This window comes from Panthera onca, chromosome F2 (genome assembly GCF_046562875.1).
Source record: "Panthera onca isolate mPanOnc1 chromosome F2, mPanOnc1 haplotype 2, whole genome shotgun sequence".
In the NCBI taxonomy this organism is placed as follows: Eukaryota; Metazoa; Chordata; class Mammalia; order Carnivora; family Felidae; genus Panthera; species Panthera onca.
Window position 1 is genome coordinate 49,474,210 of NC_138356.1, and position 16,978 is coordinate 49,491,187.

Genomic DNA, 16,978 nt, shown 5'->3' on the forward strand with positions numbered 1-16,978 from the left:
ATACTCTTCTGTATAAAAACTGACAAAATTAAATTGGGAGATGATGTTTTTTCTTTATTAACCTCCAATATGTCGCATCAAATCTCTCTTCATTTTCATTTTTGTGTGTGTGTGAGGGTATCTTATGGACGGAATCAGACACTTAGTGTTTTTCTTTATTTTTTTCCATTTTTTTCCCTGAAAAACCTCATTATTTTAAGTGCTCTCATATGTTGTGACAGCAGGTTCCTTTGTCAGCCATCCTGTTCGGAATAAATAAACTGTGCTATGCCAGCATGATTTATTGCTGCTCCTTCCTTTCTTTATGTTTTGAATAATTTTATTATAAAGGGATATAAAGTATTTTAGACATGTGCAAATGCCTGAGTGACTAGAGCAGTTCACCTGGCTGTTTGGCTAACTGCCCTTGGACAGTGCTCCATTTGATAGCAGAGAAGAGAAAGAAAGGAGAATAAATGCGGGCTCTCACACAAGAGCTGTACAGAATCATATCCCCGTTTCTCCTCTAATGACCCCCGCAGACAGCTGCAAAAAAAGATTTCAAAGGATCCGAGAACTTATACATATAGCTTATTCAACGCTGTCATTGTGATGAGGGCAGAAAGAACTTGTTTAACAAGTTCCCTTGCTGAACAGGTGATGCTAACTGTAAATCTCTTTCGTGGGAACTTTGAAAATGGATTTTACATCTAAATGTGTAAGATTGTTTAATTTTTAAGCTGTCTATAAGCATAGGGTACACTGGATGGTTTCTCTTTTTTAAACCAGATAATATCTTAAAAATATCATGGATGTATAATTCTGAGAAAGTGTAATTACATTACCAAAAATTTGGAAAATAGAGGCAAGAATAATAATATCACCCACAATTCTGGCACTCTAATAAAAGTGGTATTAATATTTTGATGTATTTTGTGGTTATCTTTTTTAATCTTATGTATTTGAAATAAAAAAAAAAACTTAGAGCTAGTCTTCCAGATAATAGCTTAGTACTTCTTTTGGACCCAAGGCTACGTGAGTTATAGTGGTGATGCCGAGACATTTCAAAATGTGTGTATTTGCGTCAGTGTGTGTGTTCACTTAATCAGACATAGATACCCTCTAATAATTTGTTGTCCTGTTCACTCTGAATTATTAATGCTTATATGTACTGTGGAAAAATAGTTTTTCATTCTTCATAATTTACTTGGTTGTAAAAAGTAATGACCCTATTTTTTGTGAGCACTTTTTAGATTTTTGGGAATGTACTTTTCTCTATAAATCTCTAGAAATTAATGATAGTTATTTTTAAGTGTTTGATGCTATGGCAAATCAACAAATTTTTTGGATAATATATAGGCTATTATATATATATAGGCATTAAATGTATCATTTGGTGATCAGTTATTAAATATATATATATATATATATATATATATATATATAGGCATTAAATGTATCATTTGGTGATCAGTTATTTTGGCTTTCCCGATAGCACAGTTAATTAAGTTAATATATTCTATTATGTAATTTAGGTAGCTATAGAGACATTTTCAGTCTTAATTTTTGCAACCACATAAATATGAACAAAATGTAGATGGAGGTCTCAACCATGCATCCATTCTTACCGATGTTTTTGAATGTTTACTAGATGCCCAGCATTGTTCAAAATTCTTGAGTCTCATAGATGAATAAGACATAATCCCTGCATTCAGAGGACTCACTTACATCAAGTTATGAGGACTTTATGTACTGAATTTATTTGATTAATATTTTTATTAATTTATAGTGGTTTACTATTTTTATTTAAATTTTATTCACTTGTGGTGTCAAATATATAATGCAAAAGTTACAAAAATAGGCAATGAAAAGCTTCTTTTCCAAACCTTTCTGCTATCCATCTGTTTTCTTCTCCTTAGGAGAATATATTCACAGAAATGAATTGTAAATATTTTAAAGTCAGAGACAATTAAATATTTTGAATTTAGCTTTGAAAGGAAATTCAGTTTTGAAAAGGGTACTTTCACTTATTGTGTAAGCACTATGTGCCAGGCACTTTCCACCTATTTTGTTTAATCTTTTAAGTTTTTTTTATCCAGAATTATCACAGTTTTACAAATTACAAACAGAGGCTCAATTAAATAAGTTGCTCGTGATCACATAAATACCAGGTAACATAGTTAAGAAATAGGATGTAGGTCTGCCTCAATTCTCCTGAGACAATTCTTCACCAGCTATTTTATACAAAATTAATGCTTTGGAATTTAAGGTGAGTTACTTTAAAAGTTTGTTAATTGCTTTTCCTCATAAAATGGTTAGAAAAGTGATTTTTACCCCAAACTGATAGTGATAACCTTGAGTAGTGAGAGAAGTTTGGGAAAAGATATATGAAGAAACAATTACTTTTTTAAAAAAAATTTTAAAGAGATAGAGAGAGAGAGAGAGAGGGCACGTGAGTGAGCAGGAGCTGGGGAGGGGCAGAGGGAAAGTCTTTTTTTTTTTGTATGTTTATTTATTTTAAGAGAGGGAGAGAGATGGGGCGGGGCAGAGAGGCTGGGAGACAGAGGATCCAAGGATTCTGTCAGCGCTGACCCTGATGGGGGGCTCGAACTCATGAAACATGAAATCGTGACCCCCATGAGACTGTGACACAAGCCAAAGTATGAGGCTTAACACACTGAACCACCCAGGCACAAGAGAGAGAGAGAGAGAGAGAGAGAGAGAGAGAGAGAGAGTCTTAAGCAGGTTCCATGCTCAGCGCAGAGCCTGTGTGTGTGTGTGTGTGTGTGTGTGTGTGTGTGTGTATAACTCAGAAAAAAATTAAGCTTGAATTTTCTGAGCAAATACCATCTGGCAGTGAAGGAACATCTTTAGTGTCAGGGGGAAAACAATTTGGCACTGAAAAGTTGCCACATATATAATCCAGATCGATTATGTAACATTTGTGGACTAACTCTAATATGGAAAGGACTTCAGCGTTCATTGACAACCACCTTATTGACTAACGGTTTGATGAATGTTATCTCCCATTATCCATAAGTATTCCAAGTCTTCATGAGTGGCTCCTTCTCATAGGCAAAGACAGTGACAGCTAGAGTCTAGGAGCCCTAGTTTCTAATACACTGATCTGTTGCTTTCAGTAACATAACAAAAAGAAAAAAAAATTAGCCCATTTATAGATGTACACAAATGTAAAAATAAATGGCATTAAATAGGAAATTATGTGGTTGTTATTGAAAATGTTCATATTTTCCCCTGGATATTTCTAGATATTTGCATAGAAAGGTGCACAGCCCTTTTTAGGGACTAAAAGAGAATCAGACTGACTGAGGTACAGATTAAAGGGGGATCCTGAGTAGATGGGGGCAGGTGGTGTTATTAGCAGCTTTAAGTGCTGATGGTTTAGGTAGATGCTGTGAGAAAATGGCCTCTGTTCTGTCTTATTATTTCATTTTACATTTATAATAGAAAGTAGAAGTCTTTCACTATGTAATCTGTTTTCTTTGCCCTTCACATTTTTGTGGTTCTGATATTATAAATATTTGGGGGCTTAATTTTAATGTTTTTATAATATCCTCAGCCTCCTCTTTCTTTAGATATTGGTTCCCTACTAAGATCAACAATAACATAGTCTGTGAGGTAGCTGGGCTGCGTTGTTGGGGATCCCAGTTCCTCCCTCTTGACCAAATTAGATTTCTCAGAGTAGAATCTTGCGGACTTCATGCAAGAGGGCATATGCCTGGCTGCTGATGCTCTGGGACCATGTTGGGGAAAAAGCTAGAGTCTTAACATTCATTATGTAAGATTTCATTTAATTTGTCTGTGTTCGGTATATTGCCTCTGCTATGACTCACGTCTGCCTGGTATCCCCTAGTTTATTCATTCTGTTTTACCCTCTCCAGAGAGGCTTGTTTAAGCTTCTGCTGAGGTTAGGGAGAGGCATGGAGTGAGTGAGGGAGTCTGGGTCCTAATCTTGTGTTCTTTTTTTTTTTTTTTTTTCATTTTTTAGATGTTTATTTAAGTGTGTGTGTGTGTGTGGGGGGGAGACAGAGAGAGAGAGACAGAGAGAGACAGAGACGGAGCATGAGCAAAGGAGGGGCAGAGAGAGAGGGAGACCCACAATCTGAAGCAGGCTCCAGGCTCCCAGCTGTCAGCGCTGAGCCCAACATGGGGCTCAAACTCACGAACCGTGAGATCATGACCTGAGCCGAAGTTGGATGTTTAACTGACTGAGCCGCCCAGGCGCCCCCTTATCTTATGTTCTTAAGAGACTTTCAACTTGTTTTTAGTCCTGCTTTTACTCCATTTCTAGAGATACCTGGTGCTGCCAATTCTTGAGCCTTCTGGGGTTAATTTGCTTCTTTGCTTTCTTCGTTGCCTGAGGATTCAGCTTTTCAGGACTGCTGACAGAAGTCCGTTACCACTTGTCTGTATGGTTTGCAATTTGATAATTTTTTACTAGAATTGAAAGGATTCAACCCATTCTAACAAACAAAGAAAACCCTATCATTGGGGGAGTTTTGGGGAGTTTTTAGCTCTAGTATATTAATTACATTTATAAGTTCTATCTATCTATGTATCTATCTGTCATCATCATCATCATCATCATCATCAGTCATCTCTGCCTATAAAATGTAAACATGCATAACTTCAGACTAATATCTTTGACTCTAAATCCAGCACTGTAGGCAGGGTCCATTCATTTTAGCCTCCTCTTTTCTTATTTGTAACTTCTTTTTTATGACAGTGAGAAAGCTGGCTCTCGTTATCTAGAATTTATTTAGTTGTTTAACTCCTGTCTACGTGTACAATAGTTTCAGAGTTGCTAACCTGTGCAGTGTGCAAACAAATTTGCCAATTAGAGTACAATGTTTAAATATAGTTCTTTTTGTCTTTAGCATTGGAAATATCTACTTAAAATAACCTGTCCCATTGTTACTTAGGGCAGCAATTTTTTCTGAATCCTTGTTAGTGAGGTTTGTTATCCATTCTCCAAACAGATTTGGATTCATTTGTCACATTCTGCCTTTCTTCCTAGGATTCCCTTGCCCTTGTGGTTGATTTCTAAAAATGTGCATACATTAAGGTTTACTCTTTGTGCTGTATATAGTTCTGTGGGTGTTTACAAATACATATAAGCATGTATACAGCTATGCAATATCATTTAGAACAGTTCCAACACCCTAAAAATTAATTTGTTTGATCTGTGTAGTCAATTCCTCCTTGATCTTAAGGGGAAAACTTACACTTTATCATCATTAAACTTACTTATCATCATTAAAACTTACACTTTATCAACTTACTTAATGATAGTAAGCTAGTGATAGCTTTTTATGTTTGTCAAAATTAAGGAAATATCCTCAATTCATAGTGTGTTGAGAGCTTTTTAAATGGCTGTTAGATTTTGTCAAATATGATATATGATTTTTCTTCTTTAACCTTTTGATATTGATGGATTATGCTAACTGATTTTTGAGTATTGAACCAGCATATCTGGGATAGATCCAAGTTGGTCATGGTGTACAATAGTTTTATACTTTGTTGGATTTGATTTGCTAATATGCTGTTGAATATACTTGCATTTGTGTTTGTGAAACATATTGGTCTGTAATTTTCATTTCTTTCAATGTCTTTGTTTCTTATATTACGGTGATGCTGTTCTAAGAGGCTGAGTTAGAAAGTGTTCTCTTAGCTTCCTTTTCTGAAAGAGATTGTAGAGGATTGGTATTATTTCCCATTTAAATGTTTGGTAGGGTTCACAAATGGAACCATGTAGTCTTTGGTGATTTCTGTTTTGCAAGGTTATTAACTATTGATTCAATTACATTAATAGATGTTAGACCTATTCAGATTACCTATTTCTTCTGGTGCGAACTTTTGTAGATAGTTCTCTTTTAAGGAAATGGTCCATTTCCTCAAAGTTATTGAATTTCTGAGCATAGAGTTTTTCTTAATATTTCTTTGTTACCTTTTTAATGTCATGGGATCTGGAGTGATGGACTGTCTTTCATTTCTGATATTAGTAATTTGTGTCTTCTCTCTTTTTCTTGACTAGCCTAGCTGAGGGTTCATCATTTTATTAGTCTTCACAAAAAAGCATGTTTTGATTTTGACTATTGGTTTTCTATTTTAAATTTTGTTGATTTGTGCTCTTATTTTTATTCTTTTCTTTGTTTTCCTTTAGATTTAATTCATTTTTCTTTTTCTAGTTTCTAAGATGGAATCTTGCTTTATGGATTTTAGATCTTTCTTTTGCATCCAATGCGAAAGTTTTCTTACATTCTGATAGATTGCTTTTCGTTTTCATTTAGTTCAAAATACTTCAAAATTTTCTTGAGACTTCTTTTTCAACCCGGGTGTTAGTTCAAAGTGTGTTGTTTAGTCTCTAGCTATTTTTGGATTTTCCACTACAGTTTTATTGATTTCTAGTTTAATTTCATTGTGAACTCATAACATACTTTTATGATTTGTATTCTTTTAAATTTGTTAAAGAGAGTGTAAGGGCCACATTGTGGTATATCTTGATAAATGTTCCATTTGAGCTTGAGAGTAATGTGTATTTTGGTACTATTGGATGATGTATTAGAGAATGTCAGTTAGATACATTTTATTGATGATGCTAGTCCTTACTGATTTTCTGTCTGCTGGATCTGTCAATTACTGATTGAAGTGTGAAGTCTTTAACTGTAACAGTGGCTTTGTCTGTTTCTTGTGGCAGGCCTATCAATTTTTGCCTCTCATATTTTTACACTCTGTTGTTAGGCACCTACACGTTAAGGATTATCATGTGTTCTTGGAAAATTCACCCCTTTGTCATTATGGGATGTCCCTGTTTATCCCTGATAAATTCCTTGTTCTGAAATTAACTTTGTTTGAAGGTAATGTAGTGTTTCGGCTTTTTAAAATTAGTGTTAGCATGGTATATCTTCATTCCTTTCCTTTATTCTATTGGTGCTTTACATTTAAAGTGGGTTTCTTGTAGATAGCACATTGTTAGCTTGTTTTTAGTCTATTTTGACAGTGTCTTCCTTTTAATTGATATATTTAGATATTCACATTTAAGTGATTATTGATATATTTGGATTGATAGTTACTATATTTATAACTATTCATTGCCTATGTTCTTTTATTTCTCCTTCTTCTCCTCCCCCCTCCTTTCCCCCTTCTTCTCCCCTCCCCCCCTTCTTCTTCCTCTTCTTCTCCTTCTTCTTCCTTTATTTCTCTTCCTTTTCTTGTTTAAAGTCAGCATTTTATATGATTTGATTCCATTGTTTCTCCTCTCAGCATATGAATTGTACTGCATTTATAAAAATGTTTTTAGCGGTTGCTGAAGAGTTTTCATTGTACATTTACAACTAATCTAAGTCTATTTTCAGATAACACTATACCACCTCAGGGGTAGTACAAGTACTTTATAACAGAGTATTCCCCATTTTTCCCTCCCGTACCTTAAAATTTGCTGTCATTCATTTCACTTATCCATAAGCTATAATTACCAAACACAATGTTATTGTTATTACTGAGAAGAAACTTACCAGTTAGATCAATTAAGAATAAGAAAAATAAAAGATTTTATATTACTTTCATTTATTCCTTCTTTAATGCTCTTCTTATTTTTATGTAGATGTGGGTTTTCAACCTTTATCATTTTCTTCCTCCTCTTAATATTCTTTGCCAGGCAGATTTATTGATGACAAATTCTCTTAATTTTTGCTTGTCTGAGAAAGTATTTATTTCACCTGCCCTTTTAAAGATAATTGCACTGGATACAGAATTATTGGTTGGTGGTTTTTTCTTTCAACACTTTAAATATTTCACTCTACTTTCTTCTTGCTTGCATGGTTTCTGAAGAGAAGTCTGGTATAATTCTTATATGTTTCTCTGTAGGTAAAATGTGTATTTTCCTTCTGCCTTCTTTCAAAATCTACTCCTTTTTTTCCCCCCAGTTTAAATAGTATTTGCCTAGTTGTACATTTTTAAAATATTAATCCTGTTTGGTATTCCTTGTGCTTAATGGATGTGTAGCTTTGGTGTCTGTCATTAATTTTGGAAAATTCCCAGTTATCATTACTTCAGACATTTCTTGTGTTTCTTTCTTCTCCTACTGGTGTTCCATGTTACAGCCTTTGGTAATTACAAAATGTTACACCTTTTGGTAATTGTCCCACAGTTCTTGGACATTCTGTTTCATCTATTCCTGTCTTTTCTCTCTTTGTCTTTCAGGGTTTTTAAAAAAATGTTTACTTATTTATTTTGAGAGAGAGAGTGAGAATGTGTGAGTGCGCAAGCAGGGGAGGGGCAGAGAGAGAGAGACAGAGAGAGAATCCCAAACAGGCTCTGTGTTGTCAGCAAGGAGCCTGCTGTGGGGCTCTATCCCACCAACCATGAGATCCTGACCTGAGCTGAAATCAAGAGTCAGACACTCAACGGACTGAGCCCCCCAGGCACCCCTGCCGTTCGGTTTTGAATGTTTTTATTGACATGTCTTCAAGTTCACTGATATTTTCCCCAGCTGAGTGCAGTCTACTGATGAGTCCATCAAAGGCAAAGGTCTTCATTTCTGTTACAGTGTTACTGATTTTTAACATTTCCTTTTCATTCTTTCTTAAACTTTCCATCTCTCTGCTCATACAACTCATCTGTTCTTATGTGTTGTACACTTTTTCCATTAGAGCCCTTGACTCTAATTATAGTTTAGATTATAGTTATATATATAACTTATATATATAGTTATAGTTATATATATAACATATATATAGTTATAGTTATATATAACTTAATATATATAACTTATATATATAGTTATAGTTATATATATAACTTAATATATATATATATATATATAACTTAATAGAGATATAATTATACATATAGCTTAGATTATAGTTATTCTTCCCAGTAAGATAATTCTAAAATCTCTGCCATATCTGAGTCTGGTTTTGATTCTGCTTTGTCTTTTCAGACTGTGTTTTTTCTTGCCTTTTAGTATGCTTTGTATTTTGTTGAAAACTAGACAAGGTTTATTGTGTAAAAGGAATGTAGGTAGAGAGCCCTTTAGTGTTAGGTTTTATATTTACTTGGCTAGGAGTTAGGCTCTATTTACTGTTTGGTGTAGCTGTGGTGTCAGAGGCTAAAATTTCTTCTATTGTCCTTATATTTTTGACCAGTATTTCTAATTTTGGTAACACGCACAGACATAAAGTATAGTATCTTGGCCATTTTTAAGTGCACAGATCAGGGATATCAAATACATTTATAACATACTACCATCACAACTATCCATCTCAAGAGTGTTTTCCATTTTGTAAAGCTGCACCTGTATACCCATTAAACAGGACTCCCCATTTTCCCCTTCGTGTCAGCCTCTGGCAACCACCATTCTTCTTTCTGCCTCTATGAATCTGACTACCCTAAGTACCTCATGTAAGTAGAATAATAGAGTATCTTTTCGTGGCTGGTTTGTTTCACTTAGCATAATGTCCTCAAGTTTCATCCAGGTTGTAGTTATCTGTCGGAATTTCCTAACTGTTTAAGTTTGTACCCCTATATATATATATATACACACACACCATGTTTTGCTTATCCATTTATTTATTGATGGATCCTTGGGTTGTGTGCATGTTGTAGCTATTGTGAATAATGCTACTATGAACATGGGTGTACAACTATCTCTTTGAGACCCTATGATACACCCAGAAGTGGAATTGCTAGGTCATAGAATAATTTTTAATCTTTTGAGGAAACACCATGCTGTTGTCCACAGTGACTATACTATTTTGCTTTCCCATCAACAATACACAAGGGTTCCAATTTCTCCAAATCCTTACCAACACCTCTTATTTTGTTTTTTTCAATAGTAGGTATCCCAATGAGTGTGAGGTCGTATCTCCCAATAGTTTAGATCTGCATTTTTCTAATGATTAGTGAGGTTGAGCATCTTTTCATGTACTTATTGGCCATTTGTATATCTTGGGAGAAAAGTCTATTCAAGTCCTCTGCCTATTTTTGAACTGGATTCCTTTTCTTTTGTTGTTGTTAAGTTTTAAGCGTTCTCTGCATATTCTGGATATTTAATCACTTATCAGATAAATGATTTTAAACATTTTCATCCATTGTGTGGGTTGCCTTTTATTCCGTTGATATCTTTTGATGCACAAAATTTAAAGATTTTTGTGAGTCCAGTTTATCTATTTTGACTTTTTTTGCTTGTGCCTTTGGTGTCATATCCAATAAAACGTTGACAAATCCAGTGTTGGATAGCTTTTGCTCTTATGTTATCGTCTAAGAATTTTATAGTTTTATATATTACATTTAGCTCTTTGATTTTGAATTAATTCTTGTATAAGTTAAATAAGGGTCTGGTTTCATTCTTTGCATCTGGATATCCAGCTTTCCTAGTACCAGTTGCTGAACAGACTGTCCTTTCGCCATGGAATAGTCTAGGCACCCTTGTCAAAAACCCATTTGGCTATGTACGTGAGGGTTTATTTCTGTGCTCTCTATTTTGTTTTCTTGGTCTATGTCTGTCTTTATGCCAGTACTGATTATCTATAGCTGTGTAGTAAGTTTTGAAATCAAGATGCGTGAGTCATCCAGCTTTGTCTCTCTCTCTCTCTCTTTCTCTCCCCCTCCTTTCCTTCAAGATTATTTTGGCTATTCAGGAATTCAGATTCCATATGAATTTAGGATGGGTTTTTTTGTTTCTATAAAAAACATTAGGTTTTGATAGAGATTTTATTGAATGTATACATTGCTACGGTAGCATTTGAATATTAGTCTGTAGTTTGAATCCCTGTAGTGAATTTTTTTGTCAGTTATTGTACTTTAATCTCCAGAATTCCTTTTTCACTTGTTTTAGGTTTTCTGTCTCTTAATTGATATTTCCATTTTGTTCACACATTTCACACATTTTCTTGACTTTTCCCACCTTCCTTTAGTTCTTTGAGCATCTTTAACACGGTTGTTTTCAGGTCTTTGTCTTGTAGATCTGCTGTCAGGTCTTTTTCAGAGACAGTTTCTGTTTATCCTTTTTTTCTTTGAATGGGTAATACTTTTCTGTTGGTCTACATCCCTTATGATTTCTTTTTAATTGCAAATTGGACATTTGAATCGAATAATGTGGTACTCTGGGGTTCAGATTTTTCCCTCTTCACTAGATTTTGTTGTTTTCTGTTAGTGTTTTCTTTTATTGTTTGTTTGTTTGTACGCTGTTTCTGTGCTGAGGATTATCCTGTCTTATAAATTTAAGGTCTTTGCTAAGCCCATGCTTTCACTGGGCATGTGTAGTGACTTTACTTTCTCCCATAAATGCAGTTGCTTTTGAATGTTTCAGTCTTTAATGTCTGGCTCCCAAAGGAAGAAAAATGGAACAACAGAGAGAGGAATATATGTTAGCCACTTAAATATCCTGGAAATCGCCTTAGGCAGAGGGCAAGGGCTTCAACCATATGAAAAGTTGGGACAACAATAGCCACCCAACTTTTCGTCTGCACCTCTGAGATAAGAAGCGGTCAGTAGTCCACCATCTGAGCACAGAGAACAGAGTCCTTTTTACCTATCCTTGCTCCTGGAAGCTGTGTACACATTGCTTTAGGAATGAGTGCACGGCCACATGCCGTGGGTCTGGCAGGTGGGGAATGGGTGGCTGATACTATGCTAAGAGCTCGAGTTGACCAAAATTAACTGCAGTGTGTAGTTCAAGTCTTCTCCTGAAATGGAAAGCCTTCATTAGACTCCAGATTTCCAAAATTGTTACACAAGACAAATTTTACCATTGTTGTCCAAGTAGGGAGACAGAGTTCTATTGCTTTCTACTCCATCATCTTCCCAGAATCTTCTCCTCTGTTGTGCTTATTTGTATTTTCTTTTCCTTACTTCCTTTCCCTTGTGTTTCCCTAGAGACTTTTAACTAAATAGTGTCTAAAGCTTGTATAGTAAAACATTGGATTCCAAGTAGTTTGTTCTGTGAGTGTTCCAAAAGGGGAGCAAACATAATCTAATAAATTTTAACTTGTTAAATGAGTGACGTCTTGCAATACGGGTAGTATTTGCTGAACATCACATGATCGCAACTGAGCCAATGGTTCTTGAAATTCGCTTTGATGTGTGACTTCTTTGGATTACAAACGTGAATCTGGAACAAATTATGCTCACAAACTAGGGTTTTACTTTAGTTCTTTTAGTTGTAATCTCCTGTCATTATTCAGGAACTCTATTGATTTGGTGGTAAGGTGTTGACATATGAGAAGCATTCAGTAGTCTCTGTCTTTTGGTGATCCTGAGTTGATATTTCTCTTTCCCCATGTTGAAGGTTAGAGGGGATATAGTTTGGTGTTTTTTTTTTTTTTTTTTTTTCTCCCACATCAAAGTCTAGAGGAGGTAATTGTCTTTCTCAAGCTTGTTTGGTTTTGGTAGAACTCCAATTGTTTAGACTTTGGTAAAATATTTTCCCTTGAGTTTAGGATTGTTAAGGAAGTAGAGAAATCTGGGAATATTTCATAATCGTTACTTTTCCCTTCTCTTGCTGGAGGTAAGAGGAGAGTTTTCTTTGATTTTCACAGTGAGCAACTTGTAGGGCTTCTGGAGATAATATTTATTGAATTGTGGTGGCACAACTAAGGCGGGGACCCCTTGGAATTTTATTTTATTTTTTTAAATTTTTTTTTTCAACGTGTTTTATTTATTTTTGGGACAGAGAGAGACAGAGCATGAACGGGGGAGGGGCAGAGAGAGAGGGAGACACAGAATCGGAAACAGGCTCCAGGCTCCGAGCCATCAGCCCAGAGCCCGACGCGGGGCTCGAACTCACGGACCGCGAGATAGTGACCTGGCTGAAGTCGGACGCTCAACCGACTGTGCCACCTAGGCGCCCCTGGAATTTTAAACTATCAGTCCAGTCCACATTGAGTCTCTAGTAATTGGTCAATTAAAAGTGTTTCTACAGATGCTAGCTTCAGGTGTGGGCTTCTGCCCCTTGGCTTGTACTCTTGGTAAAATGTGATACTCTGGATCCGTGTGTCTGTTTCCCTAGTTTTCAGGGCAGCAATTTGTTCAGTGACCTAAATTCTTTGATAGATCTAAGAAGAATTGTTGATTTTCAGTTTTGTTCAGCTCTTTGCTTGTTGTAAGGATGGGAGTGATGATTTCCAAGCTCTTTGTGTCTCAGACTGGAATCTGGAAGCTGCTCATACACACTTTGAAATGAAGGAATGTGGGTAAATTCAGACATTTCAAGACATTTTTCAAATTCAGACATTTTTAAAGACAGGATAAAAATAAAAATTTTTAACATAGTGTTTTATTAATTTCGGGTGTACAGTATAGTGATTCACCAATTCCATACAACACTCCCCTTGCCTCTGGTAACCATCAGTTCTCTTATAATTAAGAATCTGTTTCTTTTTAAGTTTTACTTTTAATTCCAGCTAGTTAGTATAGTGTTATATTAGTTTCAAGTATACAATATAGCAATTCAACAATTCTATACATCACCCGATGCTCACCACAACAAGTGCACTCCTTAATCCCCATCACCTATTTAACCCATGCTCCCACCCTCCTCCCCCCTGCTAACCATCAGTTTGTTCTCTACAAGTAAGAGTTTGTTTCTTGGTTTGTCTCTCTCTCTCTTTCTTTCTACATTGCTCATTTGTCTTGTTTCTTAAATTCCACATGTGAGTGAAATCATATGGTATTCGTCTTTCTCTGATTGGCTTATTTTGCTTAGCATTATACTCACCAGCTCCATCCATGTATTGCAAATGGCACAATTTTATTCTTTTTTATGGCTGAATAATACTCCATTATATATATGTATATATACACATACACACCACATCTTCTTTATCCATTCATCTGTTGATGGACACTTGGGCTGCTTCCAAAATTTGGCTGTTGTAGATAATGCTGCTGTAAACATCGGGGTGCATATATCCCTTTTAATTAGTGTTTTTGTATTTTTTTTGGCAAATACCCAGTAGTGTGACTGCTAGATTGTAGGGTAGTTCTATTTTTAATTTTTGAGGAACCTCCATACTGTTCTCCAGAGTTTGCCTTCCCACCAACAGTGCACGAGTGTTCCTTTTTCTCCACAACCTCGCCACACCTGTTGTTTCTTGTGTTGTTGATTATAGCCATTCAGACAGGTGTGACATTGTAGTTTTGACTTGTATTTCCCTGAGAGCAAGTGATGATGAACATCTTTTCATGTGTATATTGGCCACCTGACAGGATAAATCTTTATACTGCCTTATTATGATACACATTTTATTTGGAAAGCTGATGCAAATGTTTGTATATTTCATATGTAGATATTTTACAAAGCCCAGAAATAATTCCTAAATTGGTAATTAAAATTTTTGTCTGTTAATTTTTTAAGATCTTGAAATTAGGAACTGATTGGTAGATTAATATCCATTTGCTTGTGATGAAAACTTTTGTCAGTAATTAAAAGCAACATGATTCCTTGCAGAGATCACCGAGGAATTCTTTAACAATATTTTTCTCATTTACATATTTATCTATTTAAATATTTATTTTTTTTATATACATATCGTTTGGTGAAGGGTAATCTTGCATTGTTCTCCAGTATGATGAGCTGATCTGGTAACCTTTCTTTGGGACCTATTTTGTTCTAAAATGTTAAGAGATTTTTACCTTATTCTCCAGGAAATATAATAAGTTTTCTAGACAGAATCCAGGGTCACTATAAGTTTTTTGTGTTTGCTTGTTGATATGATAGTTGGTGTTAAATACAATCTTTTATTATTAATCCATTTTATGACTATAGTTAAATACTAAATGATGTGGCTTTAGCTCTAGGATAAAACTATTATACTTTTTTGAAGTTTTTGCAGAGAACATAGGAGATTCCCTTGTGGTTTAATATAGAGATATATAATTAACAATTATATTTATTCTTTGGGACACAAAAATGTATAAGGGTATACCTTTTCATTTATTGCTTATATCATTATAAATAGGAACACACTGGAAAAGAAAATCCATTTGATCTAAAAATAATTTAATGCACAGTGTTACTATAATTTCCTTATGGAAGTCCTAGATTTTAGTAACCAATTTCAGTTACCAATTCTTAGCCTTTCTTTGGGAAGGGAAAAGCTAACGAACTGGTCACCAAGTCATAGGTTTAGGACATAGGTCATAGGTTTAGTCATAGGTCTAGGACCAGTTTTAGGTAAAGTGCGGGAAGCCAGATTTCAGAGGAATCTACTACCCTTGGGTCTGATCTTTCTCTGCCTTTTAAGTATCCAGTGCTATTTCAGTGAAGCACTGAGTTGATTATAGTTTAAATGCATTTTTAGTCTGCTATCTTATATGAATAATTTACTGTAGCTTATAAATATTTAAAATTTAATATACATAGTTAGTAGCCGTTTTTAGTTAGATTGGATACCTAACCCCCAACCTTTTTATCTGCTCCTTTAAGCAGTAATTAAATTCATTTGGAAGGCTTTTAAAATACATTTATAAAGTTATAGATTTTATTTAAAATATGCTTTTACTTCAATTTATATTAAGGAAGAAATTTAAAAAATAAAGAGGAAATCTATTTATCTTCAGTAAACCAAATGTAACTGTGTTTAAAATGGTGCTTTAAAATAAGTATTTTAAAAGCGTCAGTATCAGTATTAATAAAAATATTCAGAGAACTTGAGTCCTAAATCATGGACTCATTAAAGCAGTGGTAGAGTTTTAATATCAGTCCTCTATTACGCACAGGTGATTCAACTCTTTTTTTTTGTCAGCTTCGTTGACATGTATAATTCCAATATGTAGCAAAGCACTAACCTTTTGTGTGTAACAAACCTCATTTTTCATTTTTATATGACCACAAATTGTAGATAGAAGTTTCTTCTTAGTACAGTGCACTCAGTTGTGCAAACTTATCTTTTTAGGGTCAAAGAAGAGCCCAAACCACAACCGACGCAGTAAGTAAATGTATTCAGAGTGCAGTAGGCTTGATTTCTGTACCTTTGCCGTATTCTGCTTCCCGCACCTTGGATGGTATTAGCTTACCCTAATACTGGATAGGCTGCAGCTAGTGTGTCCTCTGCTTTCTGACTCTCTGGCTTGTAAGAGAGCTGCCTGCAGCTTCTTACTTCATCCACATTTTGACCGGATGTAGTTTTTTGCTGCCTGCTTGTGGACTGGTTAAGTGTTCCAACTTAATTTCCCTACATCTGACTGCCTGGATGATAACTGGAGCTCCCATTTCCATTGGCTGTAGCTTTTGTGCCTGTGTATTTTTATTAGTGTGGATAAGAAAACATTTGACCTACCTTGTTATTCATTTGGTTATTCAGTCACATTATTTGCTTATTTAAACAGGTGGTTTCCCTTTAGTGGGATCACTGAACTGGTAAATAACGTTCTTCAGCCCCAGCAAAAACAGCAAAATGAAAAGGAGCCCCAGACGTAAGTAAGCTGATCTGTACAGACTCAATATTCTCTCTGATAGCATAGCATACTGAAGAGTATGTGTTAAAATGCTGCCCTTGGAATATTCCTCCTCAGAAACGAAAATTGTTAGGGTATGAGTTTGACACGTTCACCTTTAATTATCCCATGGAAATCTAAAAAGAAAACAAGACAGTTTATAGGGTAGTAAAAACGAAGAGAGGCAATTCTCCCCTCAGTTTTAGTATAAATAATGTAAACTGTATTTGTCCAGTAAAACGTCTTTCTTCCAGTAAAACATCTTTCTCCAATTATGCAATATAGTATAAGGTGTGTTTCTTTCAAAAATAACTCAGAGGACATTAAGAAGTATTAACCCCCAAATTCAGCCTTTGGTCAAATAGTTTTGGAAAGGTTCTTTTTAAAAAAGGTCAAGGAGTTTTCTTTATTGTAATACTTCTCAGTGTCTAAATGTTCTCCAAAGGGTGTTAGAACATACAGTGTTGACATCTTTGACCACTGAATTCTGTTTTCACTGAACATTTCATTACGTTATCAACATACTTTGGGAAGTGCAGCA

The 16,978-nt window shown here is 35.0% G+C and overlaps 1 protein-coding gene across 36 annotated transcripts in view; it reads left to right on the forward strand.

Moving 5' to 3' along the window:
• The window catches only part of RIMS2 (regulating synaptic membrane exocytosis 2), a 602,465-nt gene that overhangs the window by 75,734 nt on the left and 509,753 nt on the right, over positions 1-16,978 (forward strand). For 24 of the 36 annotated variants that reach the window (XM_060611071.3, XM_060611073.3, XM_060611075.3 and 21 more), the window contains exons 2-3: positions 15,897-15,929; positions 16,330-16,416. The exons of the other annotated variants lie outside the window; for them this stretch is intronic. In XM_060611071.3, the coding sequence (XP_060467054.2) occupies positions 15,897-15,929; positions 16,330-16,416 (120 nt within the window). The remainder of the gene's footprint in view (positions 1-15,896; positions 15,930-16,329; positions 16,417-16,978) is intronic. 36 annotated transcript variants of the gene reach the window in all.